Below are 16,599 nucleotides of genomic sequence, written 5' to 3' on the forward strand. Positions count from 1 at the left end.
TGCTGTATATTATAAGCTAATGGAAACCCTGTATGTTTTGTCCTAAACCATAGCATTAAAATAGCCAGGTTATTCAAATGCCTGGTCCAACATTAATCTAAATAAATGATGTTTATTTTTCAAAACAATAACATTTTTCTTAATTCTCATTATTTTTTTTTTATAAAGTCTAAAGATGCTCTTAATTTCATATAGACGATTTTTACAAATCTGTGAATATAACAAAAATAAAATATTTCGGGCAAACTGTGGCGAACGACCAATACTAAGAAATATAGCTCACATTCATAATCTCATTTGTTTATCAAATTTGTGCAGCACATTGTAAACTCACTTTGTGTCTTTAAAAAAGGATTAGAAGTCTGTACAATATTTGTCATTCTTTTCACTACTTTTGTTTGTTTGTTTGACTTCTACATCCCACTGAAAAAATCACAGGTCTTATGGGGACTGTCAAAGATGGAGAGACCCCCAGTGACCTATTCTGCATTATTTCTGACCTGATCAGACACCTGGGTAAAATCAGAGAACTTCTGTAACCTTGCTGGATGGTTTCCTCAAATTAATGAGAATCTACACACCACAGAAGATTTCCAGTCCACAGCAGAGACCAGTCAAAGGTAAGCAATTCAAAGTCATTAAAGGCCTAGATTTTGGCAGTGGGCCAAGGGATTTCTATCTTCACCAGCACAGTTGGGGGCTAATGACCATCACAGTATGGTTCCAATAAAAAAGGGTCATTGTTTATTGGAGAGTCAGTCTACCTTACAAGTGTATCAATTAGTAAGAAGGGGAAACAATGTAATTTATTTTAAATTAATGAATAAATGATAACTTTTTAAGTTATACTTTTTTTTTGGATTTCTGTGTAAAGAAAAATATTTGTTGATCAAACACAATAATAAAATAATCAGAAACTTATTTTCCTAATAATGAAATAATGAGAAACTTACTTAAACCAACTTGGCCATGACAATCCTCTCTGATTGCTTGCTTTCAGATGTGCCTAACAGTGTATTACAAAACTGAATATTGAGTGTAAATGATCCTGCAGATGGTAAATGGCATAAACTATGAGAAAAAAATGTGACAATGTGACAAAATATCAAAGCTCTCGAGTACAATATCCAGGATGGTAAATGACCCTTATTTGTTCTAGACGCATAAAAGCTACAGTAAAACAATTTACTACAATTTAATCTAGACATACACAACAATTATGGTAACTCTTACCCAAGCTTGTAAAAGATGTAATGACTCGAAATATTCGACACATCGTCTGAGCAATCAGTATGTTCCGCAAATGTCAATTAATGGTACATGTTTATTATACAAGTATTGCATTTTAACATGGTAGATATGAATATTGACTGGCCTGGCTAAAATGGTATCAATCAAAGGTCTGGAGAAATGGTATCATTAAAGTGTCTTGACAAAATGATACTGACTATGAGTCTGGAAAAAGTGCTATTGATTAAGCGTCTGGAAAAAATGTTATTGACCAATGGTCTAATGAATATGCAATCATTTCTAAGTCTTAAAAGTATCTGTCAGAAAAAAATGTTACCGTATTGATCAAGGGTCTAGGAAAATGTTATTGATCAAGGGTGTAGCCCGAAGTTGACACTTCTTTTCTCAAGTTTGAACATCCTCATAACAACTAAACATAAAAGAGAGAAAAACAATTCTATTATTAGACGCAAAAACTTGTGCAAAAGATTTGTTTATTCCAAACATATGCAGTAGTTGGTAAATGTCATGGTCTGTAATAAAACAAACATTGTTATAACATCACAATGTTATGACATCACTATTTTATAACATCAAGATGTCATGACATCACAATGTTATGACATTGCTGGAGGCCATTATGTCTTTTTGTTTCCTCCACATCACCCATTTTAATTGCAGAAACTCACAAAATGTAAAATGCTGTAAGGGTTTAAGGTATCACAAGACTAAAACATGGAAGACAATGCATATACACATAAAGCTCACAATAACGGAAGAATGTGTGTATTAATCTCCTAGAAATGACATAGTTAAAACAATACAAGTACTGGCTCATCTCCTTCATGATATATTGGAAAGTGTTTAAAAATTTAAGCACGATTATAAAATGTTAATTTTCCTTGCCTTTTTTTCTAGAAAATTTCTAATGCTTTCATTTTCTCATACACTAGTTTTCTATAAATAGACAACTCTTCCATAAATAGAATCTTATTCTCCAAGAATTTAAGTTTCTAATTTTCTATTAATAGAATCTCACACAACTTAAGTTTTCATAGAAGAATGCATGATCACACAGGAATAGCGGAGTTTCATTACAGGTCCAATACCTTAAACTGTACATTATGAATCACAACATAATTTAGAATGGCTGAAAAAATGAACAACAAATACACAAATTGATATGTACTACATGTAACAACATTTAGATGAATTTTTTCTTCAAAATTTGCAAATATTACACTAAAATAACAAATTACTAGTACAACATCTTTTATTTCTATTAACAAATTACAAACACATAAAAATAAGATTTACAGGATTAAGTTTTGATTCACTCCCATATATTTCTAACCTTTTTTGTCATTTATCCTCTAGTTTCTCTAAATTATAAATTCAAAAAAGTGTGTGTGTGTGTGTGTGTTTGTGCGTGTTTTATAAGCTTCTCTGGTTCTTTAGCAAGCAAAATGTAACAGTAAGACACCCATACAGGGGACTCTTATCCAAATGTTACATTTAGTACTTTCAGTTGGAGCTGCAGGAGCTCAAACTTACAACCCCTGGTTTTGCAGGCAGACAGCTTAACAATTGGACAAGTTCTTCAGCTCTGAATTTGAAAAAATATTAATACCCCTTTTAAATACAATTGGCATTTTCTCTAAATCTAAGAGCTCATAACTCTGCAATTTCTCAACTGACCCTAAAAAATTATGTCACACACACATTTACGCTTTATGTATGAAATTTATCTGGAATCAATTTAAAACTAATGACTACATAAAACAGCACAAATTTAAGATGACTCAAATATACACATTGTGCATCCTTTAACTTCATTTGGTGGGTAAAAAAAGTGCAAAATAATATCAATTTTAAAGTACACCAAGTCTTATGAAGTTTTCAGATGAAATTAAAATTCTAAACACATTTTCCTGTAAAAACAGTTCTTAAAATGACATCCCCATAACATAAGAAATATTCAAAATTTAAAAAGATCCTAAGGTTCTATAGCCATTTATGGAGGAAAACCATACCTGAATCATAAACATAATATGAGCCGCACCATGAGAAAACCAACATAGTGGCTTTGCGACCAGCATCCATGCTGTTCGCTATCAATACCTATAGCAATTAGAGAAACTGTTAGCGAACAGCATGGATCCTGACCAGACTGCGCGGATCCAGACCAGCCTAGGCATCCGCTCAGTCTGGTCAGGATCCATGCTGGTCGCAAAGCCACTATGTTGGTTTTCCCATGGCGTGGCTCATTTCATTTTGTGCTCATTATCTATAAAATTGTGGAAAACTGCCAATGCTGTGAAAATCTTAATTTTTACAACATTATATGCTTCAAAATGTTTGAATTTCAGCAAGTAAGTACTGACAATTTTTCAATTATCCCTGATAAAACAGCAGAAATAATGAGAACCGAGAGTATTGATGTAACACATTTCATTTCAATAGGACAACTTTATACTGATAAAACTCTTCACATTGTGCAATGAAACAGATAGGTGGCAAAAAAAAAATCCCTGAATTTCTTGTGGAGCCTTTTGTTAATATACTTTTCCCATTATGCTTACCAGATAAGTTAATATTGGTAACCATGTTATTGTTTCTAAATGTACTGCGAAATCATTTTTATTCGCGTGGGACGAATTTTCGCGTTTTTCGCGCTAGGACCGATGCGCAAATTTAAGACCGCACTAATATTATTTTTCAATTTTGTTTTTTCATTTATAAATTGAAAATGTGCGAATTAAAGCCCGCGCGAAACAGTCTTTTTTCATGTTTGCGCGAAATTTCATGCGAGCGAACTTAAATGATTTCACAGTACTTAATTGAAATCACGAAAAATACATGTTCATAATAAATACATAGAAATGATTACGGCAACTTTATATACGGGACCAAACATACAGTTGATACATGTACAAACTTATAGTCAGCCATAAAGGTTTTGTTTAAAATTTATAAGACCTTAACAAAAAGAGTAAAAACTAAGATTAAAATGTGACTACAATTCATACTTTTGACAAATTATGTTGTTCATAATAAATACATAGAAAATGATTATGGCAACTTTATATACAGGACCAAACATACAGTCGAACTTTGTTTTCGCCGATTCAGATAATTCAAACACTTCCTTTCACTTGAACTCGTCATCCGGTTCCGGCAAAATCCCTGTACAAATAGAGGATATTACATGAGTCTTTCCATATTGAAATTATTAAACGAGTTGAATAAAATAATAAAATGCGAGGCTCTGCCAAGCATTTTATCAATTTTATTCAATGAGTTTAATAAATTCAATGTGGAAAGTCACAAATGTAATATTCTTTTTATCACATGTTAGGCTTTCTTGTGGAAACATCAAAAATCATCTTTCTTTTACTATATAAACATGACAATTTGACCGACGTTACCTATACTATAAATGACGTCGACTTCAAAGCTTTATTACACTAGTGTATTATCATTTTTATTAAATGGCTTTATTACACTCCCATGACGTCAAACATGTGATAAAGTGTATTATTTGATGGCACGAACTGCTGATAACTAGAACCAATTTTGAAGATTCCGTCGAGTTTGGGGGAACAAAGTTCGACTGTATTTCATGCTACATCTGATAAATATATGTGTAATTGCAGCCTCCTAGTCATGTATACATGTAACACCCTATAAAAACATGTATAAATATTACACCATAAACACAAATATAAAGCAATACCCTATACACATATACACAAAAACAACAACAAATACACATATGAATTTATGAGACCTCCATTACATATATCTTTGGCTGTGTAACCCGATTCACATTTTAATCAATATCACACCCTGTAATTCACTGAAATCTGTCAACTTCCCTCGGCATACACACCCAGGAGCCGTAACTTTGTTCTTGAAGTCGTCTATGTAACGCCATCTTGGCCTGGTTATAGTCATCTGCCTCTAATTTGATCTGCTTGTATGAAGCGTTTACGTATGTTTTACTGTCAATTGTCTCCCTATACAAACTAAGTAGAGATTTTTTACATAATCTCGAAGGTCCTACAGTTCTATCTACCCTGAAAAGCAGAAAATATTCCAGACATAAGTCTGAGAAAGTTGGGAATAACACACCATTAATACATTTGTACTTCAATACCATTTAATAATACATTTGCTTTACAAAAAAATTTCATGTACCATTTCATCACTGTATTTTTGACGCAATATAATGACAAAGACTTGAAACAGAGATTAGAAAAATATTTGTTTTTTTTTAAAATTTGAAAGAATTTTTCAATGGCTGATAGTGTGGATTGAAATACCTGGCTCAAGGTTAACTGTTTAAAGCCTCTTTACTATAAACAGTTACCTGAGAGATGGATATCTCCATCTGCACCTACAACCAGTGACTGATTCTTTTTCTAGAATAATCATACACTGGAGAAATAAAATTAAATGATTATTTCTCTTTTTATACATTTTACTATTATGTTTGTTTTGGGTTCAACACCGTTTTTCAACAGTATTTCAGTCATGTAACGGCGGGTTTACTATTATGAATTTACACATGTAAGTATGTATTCAGTCATAAAATTACAGCACAACAGTCATATTACAGCCTACACAGTATGACAAGTTTTTCTAGCACTGGCAATTCTTTTTCAGGACGTAAGAAAGGTTAGAAACCCATAAAAATTATAATAATTTTTTTTTTTTTTTTTTTTTACCAACCTAATGACTCTAAATGTCTAGTTTACATATATCTAAAGGAGCTTTGAACAGGTACCTTAACACCATAAGGCTTATGGCAGTGTAATAAATCAAAATGATCTTACGTTTTTATAGTTTTGCCTATAGTTCCATCTGTAATCTCTGGCTCCTTATCACCAAATGACCAGTTGATACTCAATGGACGAGCCTTCTCTACGACCCGTGTTGTATCCTGATGTAACAAAGTCAACAGACACAGATTAAGGTAGCGCACCCATAGCGACATTTTACAATTTCAGTATTATGACATACTCTCCTACTGTTTCAGCATCCTTCGCATTTTTCATAAGAAATGGAGAATATGTGAAATTGCAAACAGAAAATCACAAACACACCATGTCTAAATCTTATATGTGCACTGTCAAAATGGCATACAGTGTTTGTCTAAATATGCAGACTGTCAAAATGGCATACAGTGTTTGTCTAAATATACAGACTGTCAAAACGGCATACAGTGTTTGTCTAAATATACAGACTGTCAAAACGGCATACAGTGTTTGTCTAAAGTGTTTGTCTAAATATACAGACTGTCAAAATGGCCTACAGTGTTTGTCTAAATATACAGACTGTCAAAATGGCATACAGTGTTTGTCTAAATATACAGACTGTCAAAATGGCATACAGTGTTTGTCTAAATATACAGACTGTCAAAATGGCATACAGTGTTTGTCTAAATATACAGACTGTCAAAACGGCATAGTATTACAGTGTTTGTCTAAATATACAGACTGTCAAAACGGCATACAGTGTTTGTCTAAATATACAGACTGTCAAAACGGCATACAGAAATGTCTAAATCTTATATGGAGAATACGAAATCGAGAAATGCTGCTTATCATTTCAGGTCAACTACCTTTTAATCTATAATGGCAGACATTAAAAACCCTTTGAGGGATTGAGAAGATAATGTGTGGATACAAAGCTAAGTTATCTGATCTTTTATTTGAGAATCAAAGAGTGACATTGACCTGGACCAAGTAAACTGGGCCATACATGGTGGCATAAAAGCTATTGTCACATTATTTAATTTCACGGGGCATGGCATAAAATTTCATGATTTTGGCAAAAAAATTGCTGTTTCATTATTTCATGGGGACATGAATTTCGTGCATTTAAAATATTGAAGATACAGTAACTGGGAATTTGGTTGTAAATTGGGATTCAATTTCCTAGATTAATACATCCGAATGTGACCTTGACCTCCGATCTATTATCTAGAGTCATATGTCATTCTTCTCATATTATGACGGTAAACATTATATGTTTACTTATTTGAAAATCCATTAAAAGCTGTTACTTGTATGTCTCCAGCTAAGAATTAGACAGCAGGATGGAAGGATAGAGAGACCTATCGAAGGACAGATGTGCTTTTCTTCAATATAATCAAGACCCATATACATGACTGTGTACTCTGCACCTCAGAGTATAAAAAAATATGCAAAAGCTTGTAGAACACGCAATGCCCCCTTGATGCATTCAGTAACTGCACTAGGAATAAAAATTATTAGGTCACTGTGCACTCAAATACCAAAGCATTCCCCAGTAGTAGTTATTTGGTCCAAAAAGTTCTACTGCTCTCGGTCAACCTTTGACTACTGAATCAAAAGGGGTTATCTACTGCTTATGACCAACCTCCTTATCAACTTTCATGATCCTAGGCCCAAGCATTCTTGAGGTATCATCTGGAAACCGACTGATCTACAGACTGACCAAATAACAGACAGATTGTCATCAGCAAAACAATATCCCCTCCTCCTTCAAAGGCGGGCATAATAACACATGTTGACATAACATTTCTAAAGGTAGCCAAACTAAATAAAAACTGTTCACTTCGGTCTGTACAAATGCTTATCACTCATTAAATTATTTACAAAGCTTGACTACTTTAATTCATTACCATTCATGATCCTTCGAATGAATTTTGACACCCTACATGTAATATCAGTTTTTGAAGACATTTTACAAGAACAATATTCATGAATCATGGTTTGAATGCAAACAAACTTTGTCTTACCTGACAGGAAGTGACACCTAGATCAGGATGGTTGACATGGTAACCATTAGGAAGTTGAGACTGTAATGACGTGTTTCCGTGATCTATACGACAACACACTGCTCGTGCTAAATGACCCGCATTATAAAGATTCCCTAAAGAAAATACAAAATATTAATAATTTAAAGTTATTTCATATTTCACTAATATTGTATTTCCGCAACTTATTATTATTATTATTATTTACCAGATTGTTTTATAGCGCTCTTTTCATCTATAAAATAAACGTTCAAAAGCACTGTACAAACTACATATCACAGAATGATATGGACACACAATACAACACAAAAAATATATCAACAATAAAAGGTATTTAGCCTGAATCAGGTTTTACTCTACATTTTAATTGTACTAGATATTGTAAAGAACATTTAACATTAGGAAATAATTTCCATTGCAAAAGCTTGTTTTCCAGTGCAAGGTGAGTTTCAATAGACCTTGAAGAAAAAGTGTGTTTTCAATGATCGTTTGAAAGCATCCAAGCTTTTAGCATCTCTAATGGTAGCCGGAAGAGCATTCCATAACTTCGGTGCAGCTGATGAAAAACTACGATCACCGTACCTCACAGTTTTGCTTTTTGGAACAACTAGTTGTTTTGAGTTGTTCTTGGATCTCAAATTTCTTGCTGGCTGATACAGTTCCAGCAAGTCTTTAACATAGATCGGTGATTGGCCATGCAATGCTTTGTATCTGTGCACTAGAATCTTAAAGTCAACTCTATGAGTAACTGGTATCCAATGCAGTTCTTTTAATACCGGCGTAATGTGATCATAACGCGATATTCTCGTTATAATTCGAGCTGCAGTGTTCTGAAGACTTTGAAGTCTATTCAGCAAGACCTTCGGAACACCATACAAGAGCGCATTGCAATAATCAAGGCGTGAAGTAACGAGTGAATTTACTAGAGATTTTGTAGCATCTGTATTTAGATATTTCCTGATGTGGCCTATTTGACGTAGCTGTCCGTACCCTGATCTACAAACTGAGTTAATATGTTTTTCCATGCTCATTTTGGAGTCTAGAAAGGCACCAAGATTCCTTACACATTTAGATGGTTTAATGTTCTCTTCTCCAATTTTCACAGTAACCGATTCAGTATGTTTTTCGTTTTTTTGAGAGGTAAATACAATGACTTCAGTTTTATCGGCATTGATTTTCAAAATGTTGCTGTTCATCAAAGATACGATTTCTACGAGACAGTTTTCAACACAGCGTAAAGCACCCTTTTGAGAGACCGGATTTGTTGGTTTAAAAGATAAATAAAGCTGCCCATCGTCGGCATAAAAATGATGATTTAGTCCATGTTTCTTGCATATTGTACCAACTGGTTTAGTGTAAATTGTGAAAAATTTTGGTCCGAGAACGGTTTTAACAATTCACTATCTATGGTCACTGTTTGGTAGCGGTCGCTCAGATATGAAGTTATCCATTCAAGTGGTTTCCCTGCGATACCAAAGTGGTCGTGGAGGCACTGCAATAGCGTCTTGTGGTCGATAGTATCGAAAGCAGCCAAAAAGGTCAAGCATCACTAACATTGTTACATCATTTTGGTCAAGGGAGTTGAGAATGTCATTCTGAACCTTCAGTAATGCAGTCTCAGTGGAGTGAAATTTTCTGTATGCAGACTGGTGTTCTTCGTGGAGACTGTTCAAAGACAAGTGGCTTTCCAAACGAGCATCGACTACCTTTTCAAGTATTTTAGACACGTACGGTAAATTAGATACAGGTCTGTAGTTCTTCAGAACATTTGCATCTAGATCTGACTTTTTGATGAATGGTCTTATCAACAAACTTTTGAACTATTTCGGTACATATGCTTTCTCCAAAGAATAATTGATTATTTTAGTGAGAAATGGTAGCAGTTCTTCTAAGCATTCTTTCAAAAGCCATGTTGGAAGTGGATCTAGCTCACACGATTTACTTGCAGATTTTGAAATAACTTTTTTCACTTGATCCTGTGAGACTTGAGTGAATTCAACAAGTTTATCTATTTGCGTGTTCGAAATTTCCTCGGTGGTAACACCGGTTTGTAATTCTGTTTCTGACCAAATTTTATTTCTTATTCCATCAATTTTATCGATGAAGAAATCGCTGAAAGTTTGCGCTAGTTCTTCAGGAGAGGAAGATGTTGGCAGCACGGCCTCATCGACTCTACCAAGAAGAATCTTTGTCATTTTAAATAAAGTTTTCTGATCTCGTCCGCAGGACTCTATCTTTTCAGAATAGAAATTTACACGTGTTTGTTTCAGCAATTTATTCACAGAAGCACAGTGATTTCTGTATATCCCATGATTCACTGTCAGGTTTGTTTTTCTCCATTTGCGTTCAAGTTTTTGTTTCAAATGTTTGGCTTCATGTAGTTCTTCATTATACCATGGACAAGATGGTCTAAGCACTATTGTTTTAGTAAGCCAAGGGGCGTGCTGGTCAACGAGTGATATCAAGCTGTTGTTTAGTGATTCCATGTGCTTGTCAACATCAGAAATTAACGTGTTCGCGTCAAGAATCTCCAAAGATTTTATTTGGAGATGCAAATAACACTTTGAATAATGTACTAATTTTTTTTTCATAAAGATTTTTCCTGCAGGACCTAAACAGACAGCTTACAGAAAACTGTCATTTACTATTTTAGCCCTATCTGACATGCAATAGACACATCATGTCAAGACGATACCCTACCCTGTCGAATTGTACCGACATCAGCCTGAATGGTACTAGAATTATCCTTTTAATACAGAGTGCCAACAAATTACCTGCCAGTACAAGTTTTCAAGCCTTTGTTTATGACCTAGTGAGTGCACTAAGCTAAGACCTCTGGCACTTGAAGCAAGATATCTACAACTAGGCTATCAAAACCTAAATGACTTTATCCGAAAAAGTTGAAGACTAAAGCAGTACCAATTCTATAGAAAGAGAATTATCCTTATTCCATTCAAAAATTCAAAAACATTTTGAGGATTTATTTTCGCATGAATTTAATAAACTGTTAGCAATGTGGCAACAAACTATGGACAGATGCTTACCTAATGTTATTGACTGTAAAAAGACAGGTTCGTAGACCCTAGACAAGAGAGCACCCTGTAGACCCAACACATTCCACTGACATATCTTGTCACTACATGACATCACACGCAATCGTCCCCCTTGCTGTATTCCATCATATGTCTGATCCACAAATTGTGGCTCTACTGGAATGGTTCCCTCCCCTGTTTGAAAAAAGATATATTGCTAAGATTATATGAAATGCATTAGTTCATGTCATTTAGATTACTAAAAACTAAACATATCAATCAGCTTTTTCTTTGAAATTATTTACAGTTGAGGGAACGAATTTTCATTGATTTGGTACAAAATGCTATTTCTTGACTACATGAATTTGTGGATTTCATCTTTGATCACAAAATGAAAGTGAGTTTTATTTGTTTTTTGGAATTTAACCCTTATCATGCTGGACATGATTGATTCTGCCTTTGCGGCCAGTGTAGATAACTATCACCCTGAAGATCCGTGCAGTCTGATCATGACCTGCACTGTTTGCCATTCAGTCAGTATCTCTTTGGTATGCACCCCTTTTAACAGTCAACGGCACTGTCCAAATTAAAAGATGGACAAGTTCATTATAGAAATTTAGCAGGGTAAGAGTCAGCCTTGCCGATTGAAGCAAACAAACAAGAGGGCCATGATGGCCCTATATCGCTCACCTGAGTTTAATTGCTTTCTTGAAAAAAATTCTTTGCTAAAGCTAAACAAATAACCCTATGGGGTGCCAATTTGACCCCGGAGGTCATGATTTGAACAAATTTTGTAGAAGTCTACTAGGCAATGCTACATGTCAAATATCTAAGATCTAAGCCTTCTGGTTTATTTTTAGAAATTTTTTGAAGATTTTCCTATGTAAAATAAAGTGACCCCTGGGGTGGGGTCAATTTTAACCCCGGGGGTCATGATTTGAACAAATTTTGTAGAGGTCCACTAGGCAATGCTACATATGAAATATCTAAGCTCTAGGCCTTCCGGTTTATTTTGAAGATTTTTCTATGTACAATCAAGTAATCCCATGGGGCGGGGTCAATTTGACCCCGGGGGTCATGATTTGAACAAATTTTGTAGAAGTCTACTAGGCAATGCTACATGTCAAATATCTAAGATCTAGGCCTTCTGGTTTATTTTTAGAAAATTTTTGAAGATTTTCCTATGTAAAATCAAGTGACCCCTGGGGTTGGGTCAATTTTGACCCCGGGGTTCATGATTTGAACAAATTTTGTAGAGGTCCACTAGGTAATGCTACATGTCAAATATCTAAGCTCTAGGCCTTCTGGTTTATTTTTAGAAAATTTTTGAAGATTTTCCTATGTAAAATCAAGTGACCCATGGGGCGGGGTCAATTTTGACCCCGGGGTCATGATTTGAACAAATTTTGTAGAGGTCCACTAGGCAATGCTACATGTCAAATATCTAAGCTCTAGGCCTTCTGGTTTATTTTTTGACATTTTTTTAAGATTTTCCTATGTAAAATCAAGTGACCCCTGGGGCGAGGTCAATTTTGACCCCGGGGTCATGATTTGAACAATTTTAGTAGAGGTCCACTAGGCAATGCTACATGTCAAATATCTAAGCTCTAGGGCTTCTGGTTTTTGAGAAGAAGATTTTTTAAGATTTTCCTATGTAAAATCAAGTGACCCCTGGGGTTGGGTCAATTTTGACCCCGGGGGTCATTATTTGAACAAATTTTGTAGAGGTCCACTAGGTAATGCTACATGTCAAATATCTAAGCTCTAGGCCTTCTGGTTTATTTTTAGAAAATTTTTGAAGATTTTCCTATGTAAAATCAAGTGACCCATGGGGCGAGGTCAATTTTGACCCCGGGGTCATGATTTGAACAAATTTTGTAGAGGTCCACTAGGCAATGCTACATGTCAAATATCTAAGCTCTAGGCCTTCTGGTTTATTTTTAGAATTTTTTTTAAGATTTTCCTATGTAAAATCAAGTGACCCCTGGGGCGAGGTCAATTTTGACCCCGGGGTCATGATTTGAACAATTTTAGTAGAGGTCCACTAGGCAATGCTACAGGTCAAATATCTAAGCTCTAGGGCTTCTGGTTTTTGAGAAGAAGATTTTTTAAGATTTTCCTATGTAAAATCAAGTGACCCCTGGGGCGGGGTCAATTTTGACCCTGGGGTCATGATTTGAACAAATTTGGTAGAGGTCCACTAGGCAATGCATTGCTTCACACCAAATATCTAAGCTCTAGGGCTTCTGGTTTTTGAGAAGAAGATTTTTAAAGTTTTTCCTTTTCGTTGCCATGGCAACCAGAATTCTGTATGGAATTCAATTCTTTGAACAATTTTTAAAGAAGACCATCCAAGGAACAACCCTGAGAAGTTTCATCAAAATTGGCCTGTTGGTTTAGGAGGAGATGTTGTTTAAAGGAAAGTGTGGACGGACGGACGCCGGACGGTGAGCGATCACAATACCTCACCCTGAGCACTTTGTGCTCAGGTGAGCTAAAAATCAATGAAAATTCATTTGCCATGAAAATTAACAATTTCACAGTATGTGTCTACTGACTCCATGAAATGGCACGGTAAACAAAACACTGTTTTGCAAAATATTATCAGTCCATACGTAACTTTCATACTTTACAAAGACATAAAAGTATAAAAATTCACGGCCTGATAAAAACAACACAAGAAATAAGAAATAACATTACTATTTCATACAAACAGGCTCCTTACAAACACTGGTGTTGTCCATCAAGGCAAATAAGTTTAAGCTGAGGAGACCCACTAAATGTTCACAGAATGGAACAGTGCATTCTAAATTTACAAAAAATTTGTCACTGGAGATCTCTAAAGAGCAGCTTATCATGAAATCTAAAAAAGTATGGTCTATGAGGACATACTAATACGTACCATTTTCTTGTTTAGCTCGAAGCAGACCTTGAGTCCTTGCATTGGAGAACACAGGACGGTGTTCAGTTCCTTGGCAACTAGAACCCTCTACCCCTCTGTCACTGTAATTCAAATGTTTATTACACAAAAATACAGATTTAACTGTCAGACTGGAAATCCAATGTATCTGTTTCATGTAAGGAAGAATGATGTTGAATAAACTTAAATTCATCAAATATTTGATTATTGTATAAGATAGCGTCATAACAGAATCAAGCAAAATCTTGCTAAACCTTGTGATAACTGCTTTCTGCTCCACACACAATAAGCAATTTGATGTACTGACCGGGGGAAACATAATATGAGCCGCGCCATGAGAAAACCAACATAGTGGGTATGCGCTAACAGTTTCTCCAATTCCAATAGGCTTTAAAAGCGAACAGCATGGATCCTGACCAGACTGCGCGGATGCGCAGGCTGGTCTGGATCCATGCTGGTCGCAAAGCCACTATGTTGGTTTTCTCATGGCGCGGCTCATATTTTGTTTTGAACGAAATATGTATCCCCCTGTCAGACCTTTATATTTTATTTAGTATTTTTATATCACAATGACAATGTTACATCATATTTTGCCTTCCAAGCCTTATATGGTCGAAGAAGACCAAAGTATGGCCCTTTTGGCACTATTTTACATATGGACCTGGAAAAAACCACCAACCGTATAAACTAGCCACATGGCTTCCTCACACGGAAATATGTTACACCCTAAAAAATGTTTTGAATCCGTTATGGTTAGAGACATGAGATTCAAACTATTCTATCAAGTTTGACAAACCTGTGAGTAAACAAAGCCCCATCCCCACAAGGAGCTGTAGATATATACAGATGAAAGCTGATCCCATCCTTGAATCTGATTTTTTTCTGTCTACTTAAGGCCAGGATAGGCAGATCTTTTGTTCTATATAACCAGTATAAAAACCTGTAAAGAAAACAAAGGTCTAACATAAACTGATTCTTTAAAAAAAAAAACTACGTGCAATTCGCTATATTTAGAAAATGCTACCATCTAGATGTTTCTTACCATTAATCATTCTAACACGACCAGCAAATAACCTACATACATGTAGAGAAAAATCTATCTCGGGTTATTCTGCAATATACCACTCGCGTGCAATGGCGTCATCTGATCCAGGTGCGTAGCGCGGTCATAAAAAGTAGTTACCATTTTTTTCTAACACTGTTGATACCAGTATGTCGTGTTAGAATCGAAATAAGTTCCCAAGTGTGATTTATCATAGAATAACCCAGAACTTATTATTTCTTAATTATATGATTCTAATGTAAAAGAAAAGCATAATGTTTGATGGTTTTGTTATTTGACCCAGTGTAATAATATAAGCTACTGTAAGGTGTCACATTATTATGACACCATATTTTTGTTGCTGAAAAATTATACCAGTGCAAGTTTGCCCAATACGAATTTCACAGGACTGGTATAAATCTGCATGAAGTTAATACCATGTTTTATTATGTATGTGACCATGTTTCACACTGCAATAAATTATAAACATCTCTAGGACACCGGGCACATTTTTATGCAATCTGACCAGGCATAGGTATATTTTTGACAACACAGAAAATAATGTCACACAACCTTCAGCTATTTCCAGATGTAAAGAAAATGAAAGTAGACAGACTAAACTTGAATACAAGAGGACCATGATGGTCCTGAATCGCTCACCTGTCTCCACATGACCCAATTTTCATGAAGATCCATTGAAAAATGTGGCTTCTAGAGAAGTCACAAGGTTTTTCTATTATTTGACCTAATGACCTAGTTTTTGAAGGCACATGACCCAGTTTTGAATTTGACCTAGATATTATCAAGGTGAGCATTCTCACCAATTTTCATGAAGATCTCATGAAGAGTATGGCCTCTAGAGAGGTCACAAGGTTTTTCTATTTTTATACCTACTGACCTAGTTTTTGACCACACGTGACCCAGTTTCAAACTTTATCTAGATATCATCAAGGTGAACATTCAGACAAATTTTCATGAAGATCCATTGAACAAGAGGGCCATGATGGCCCTATATCGCTCACCTGTTATCATTGCACTTGAGGACAAGAAGGTCCTCAGAAAAAATATCTAAGTCCAAAGGATAGGAACAACAATGGGAAGAAATTTAACCAAAAAGAAAAAAAATTCTTACAAGGTATAGATATGTCAAAATATACCTAAAAATTGGAGGTACCATCCATGTAGTATCAAAGAAAAGTGGTCTCGGTTTTTCCCTACGGCCAATAATAAAAAAGTTACTAAAAATAAGCTATTTATAGTAATGTAAATGTGAAGTAATAATAAAAAAATATTATAAGTGAACAAAAGAAGGATCTGCCAAATAAATCTGTTAACATAAATGAAATTTCAGATCAGTATCTTCATTAGTTACCGAGATATACCCATTTTAATTTGAAATAAAGGGAGGTAATTTGACATAAATCATTAAATAGTTATCTACCCTGATTGTCTCAGTCCAACTAATAACAATAATGAAACTTCAAATAAGTCCTGTAAGTATTTACTGATATAAATCCATATTTATTACAATCAGGGGAGGTAATCAGATAAAAAATAACTCCTACAACTG

The 16,599-nt window shown here is 34.9% G+C and overlaps 1 protein-coding gene across 2 annotated transcripts in view; it reads right to left on the reverse strand.

Annotated features, from left to right (window-relative positions):
• Positions 1-211: 211 nt before the first annotated feature.
• Positions 212-16,599, reverse strand: part of LOC123531101 (double-stranded RNA-specific adenosine deaminase-like) — a 44,229-nt gene continuing 27,841 nt past the window's right edge. For both annotated transcript variants that reach the window (XM_053517702.1, XM_053517703.1), the window contains exons 10-15: positions 14,784-14,927; positions 13,970-14,070; positions 11,080-11,262; positions 8,018-8,151; positions 6,069-6,175; positions 212-5,309 (exon numbers count right to left, since the gene is read on the reverse strand). In XM_053517702.1, coding sequence (XP_053373677.1) covers positions 5,087-5,309; positions 6,069-6,175; positions 8,018-8,151; positions 11,080-11,262; positions 13,970-14,070; positions 14,784-14,927 — 892 coding nt within the window. In that variant the 3' untranslated portion in view covers positions 212-5,086. The remainder of the gene's footprint in view (positions 5,310-6,068; positions 6,176-8,017; positions 8,152-11,079; positions 11,263-13,969; positions 14,071-14,783; positions 14,928-16,599) is intronic.

Source organism: Mercenaria mercenaria, chromosome 11, assembly GCF_021730395.1.
Source record: "Mercenaria mercenaria strain notata chromosome 11, MADL_Memer_1, whole genome shotgun sequence".
In the NCBI taxonomy this organism is placed as follows: Eukaryota; Metazoa; Mollusca; class Bivalvia; order Venerida; family Veneridae; genus Mercenaria; species Mercenaria mercenaria.